We start from the raw sequence: 2,500 nt of genomic DNA, 5'->3' as shown, positions 1-2,500 counted from the left end.
ACTCACGACCTGTTTTATCAATTGAAAAACTTTTAAGTGGTTTATGATAGCGGACATGTGTAGGTCCTTTGCTTGAAAATATTACATACGTAGGTAAAAAGATAGCCGAGTAAAAGAGTGAAAAGTGAAAAACGTTACAATTGAGGCGGCTCTCCCCTATTCTAGTCCCCCAAAATGCAAAGAATATGAAATGCAATTGTCGCCATCTAGTGGCAGCTGACACACATGACATAGGCATCAGTCTTAATTGACATTCAATGAACTTTAACATTCATCAATAACATTCTGGGCCCTCTGACAACATATCACACTGGACCCACAATCTTTATTATTAGATAATCAAATCAATAAGGCATATTTGAAGGTATTTGTGTTAGCTCAGGGCCTTTGGAATGCTCACAACTTCACTACATAAACATGCTAATGGTCAATAGTCTAGCATACATGTACAAATCGTTGTGATGAAACCTGGACCTGAATGACCACTAAGTGTGGTCACTTATGACATTATTGCTTTGGACAGTTGTTTTCAAACAATATCATGTCAAGGACCCCCAATTGCCAAAAATGTATATGAATTTGGCCACCACAATTAAAGATTTGTGTTGTTAAAATGTTTCTAAATGGTACTAAAACAGGGTTTTCACTGAGGACCCCGGCCCCTGGAACTCCCTCAAGTACACCTGGGGGTCCCCAGACCCCACATTATGAACCACAATGGCAGAGTGAGATATTACGATCCATAACTTTACCTTCATAGTCCTACATTGTCTGTCCTGGACTCCTGGTAAATTTCATTTTTCCAGTCCAGAGTGGCATTCATTTCCCATGTTCATTTGACACATCCTTGTATTTTTGCTTCATGGGTCCTCAATAACAAGACAAAAATGGCAGCCATAAAAAGGTGACTAAAGGTGATGCTGCCCAGTGGTGTAAAGTAACTAAGTACATTTACTTAAATACTGTACTTAAGTACAGTTTTTAGTTATTTTTACTTTGCTGGAGTATTACAATTTTCAGTACTTTTACTTCTACTCCACTACATCTCAGAGCCAATATTGTACTTTAACTCCACTACAATTATTTGAAAACTTTAGTTACTAGTTACTTTGTAGATTTTGATTATTATTACAAAACACACATTAACCACTTCAGCCCTATTTAAACTTGGGCTATTTGAAAATAGCCGATTTACAAATTCACATGCGACGCGTTGTGAACTTGTAGATCTGCTATTTTGAAAAGATTTTAATACATTTTATACATAATGATACCTTGTGAAACGGGACATTCAGCAAAATGAGTGCTTTTGCTTTTGGTATATTTTGATGCCAATTCTTTTGTACTTTTACTCAAGTAAGTTTTGATTACCTGACTTTTACTTGTAACAGAGTATTTCTACATTGCAGTTTACTTTTACTTAAGTAAAAAATGTGAGTACTTTTTCCACCACTCTACAACCTTGTATTTTGGTTTCATGGGTCCTCAATAACAAGACAAAAATGGCAGTCATAAAAAGGTGACTGAAGGTGCTGCTGCCATCATGGTCACCATTGCATGGTTTTGGAGCGGATTAGTTTCCTAGTTAGAGCATGTCTGACGCTCAGCATGTAGGAGCGACGGTCAGACGATAGAGGGCGATGTTGTTCCAGCACCAACCTAGAGAGACAGAAGAGAGGATTCAAACAGAAAACAGGGTTTGTCTTTGTGTCATAATTTTGGACAGTCTGTATCTCTACAGCAAGGGTCTTCAACAGGGGGTCCGGGACCCCTAGGGGGTCCTCAGAGTTACTACAGGGGGTCCTTTGTGTGATGGGGAACATCAGCAGAAAATAGCAGATCTACAAGCTCACAACGCCTCGTTAATACACATTAACATGAAGCCAACATGTTAATAGAAAAGATAATGTACGTCAAACAAACAAAGCTATCTATGAAATCTATGGTAAGGTTTAATCTGCAATACAGTTGTATACATTATCTAATAATCATAATAATAATAAACGTTATTTGTGTAGCACCTTTCATGACATGAAATGCAGCTCAAAGTGCTTTACAGAGCTATAAGAATACAATTACAGAAAAAGTACAAAGATGTAGTGGGGGTCCCTGCTTCGTCTCTCTCTCTGCTAAAGGGGTACTTGACCTGAAAAACGTTGAAGACCCATGTTCTACAGAACTTTACTCAGCTGGTTTTGCCCAGCAACGAACCCAGGTGATGAGCTTTGAACTTTTATATTTTCCAATACAGGGTTTTGTTGTTGCAGATTAAAATGAAAATAAAGGAAAACGGATCCAAATCAAAATATATGCGCACTGAATATCTATTGTCAAATGAATTATTTTATTAAAAAATATGCAATAGTTTTAACCAACAAATTAGAATAGTCCAATTCACGTAATGGTCGGAAAAGTACACTCACAAGTAAGAAAACAGTTACCTAGTATCGCCGCCACTTAATTGGGACAGCTCTAATGCAAGTGAACCTTTTCCAGTACA

At 37.5% G+C, this 2,500-nt stretch overlaps 1 protein-coding gene across 1 annotated transcript in view; it reads right to left on the bottom strand.

Moving 5' to 3' along the window:
- Window positions 1-1,547: 1,547 nt before the first annotated feature.
- LOC308080513 (ras-related and estrogen-regulated growth inhibitor-like) overlaps window positions 1,548-2,500 on the bottom strand; it is a gene marked incomplete at both ends in the record, with an annotated part of 6,626 nt that continues 5,673 nt past the window's right edge. The window contains one exon of the mRNA XM_080422409.1: window positions 1,548-1,659. Within this exon, the coding sequence (XP_080278535.1) occupies window positions 1,548-1,659 (112 nt within the window). The remainder of the gene's footprint in view (window positions 1,660-2,500) is intronic.

This window comes from Gymnoscopelus braueri, assembly GCF_963280865.1.
Source record: "Gymnoscopelus braueri genome assembly, chromosome: 24".
NCBI classification, from domain to species: domain Eukaryota; kingdom Metazoa; phylum Chordata; class Actinopteri; order Myctophiformes; family Myctophidae; genus Gymnoscopelus; species Gymnoscopelus braueri.
The sequence above is the reverse complement of the archived record's forward strand: the minus strand, read 5'-3'. Positions and strand labels throughout refer to the sequence as shown.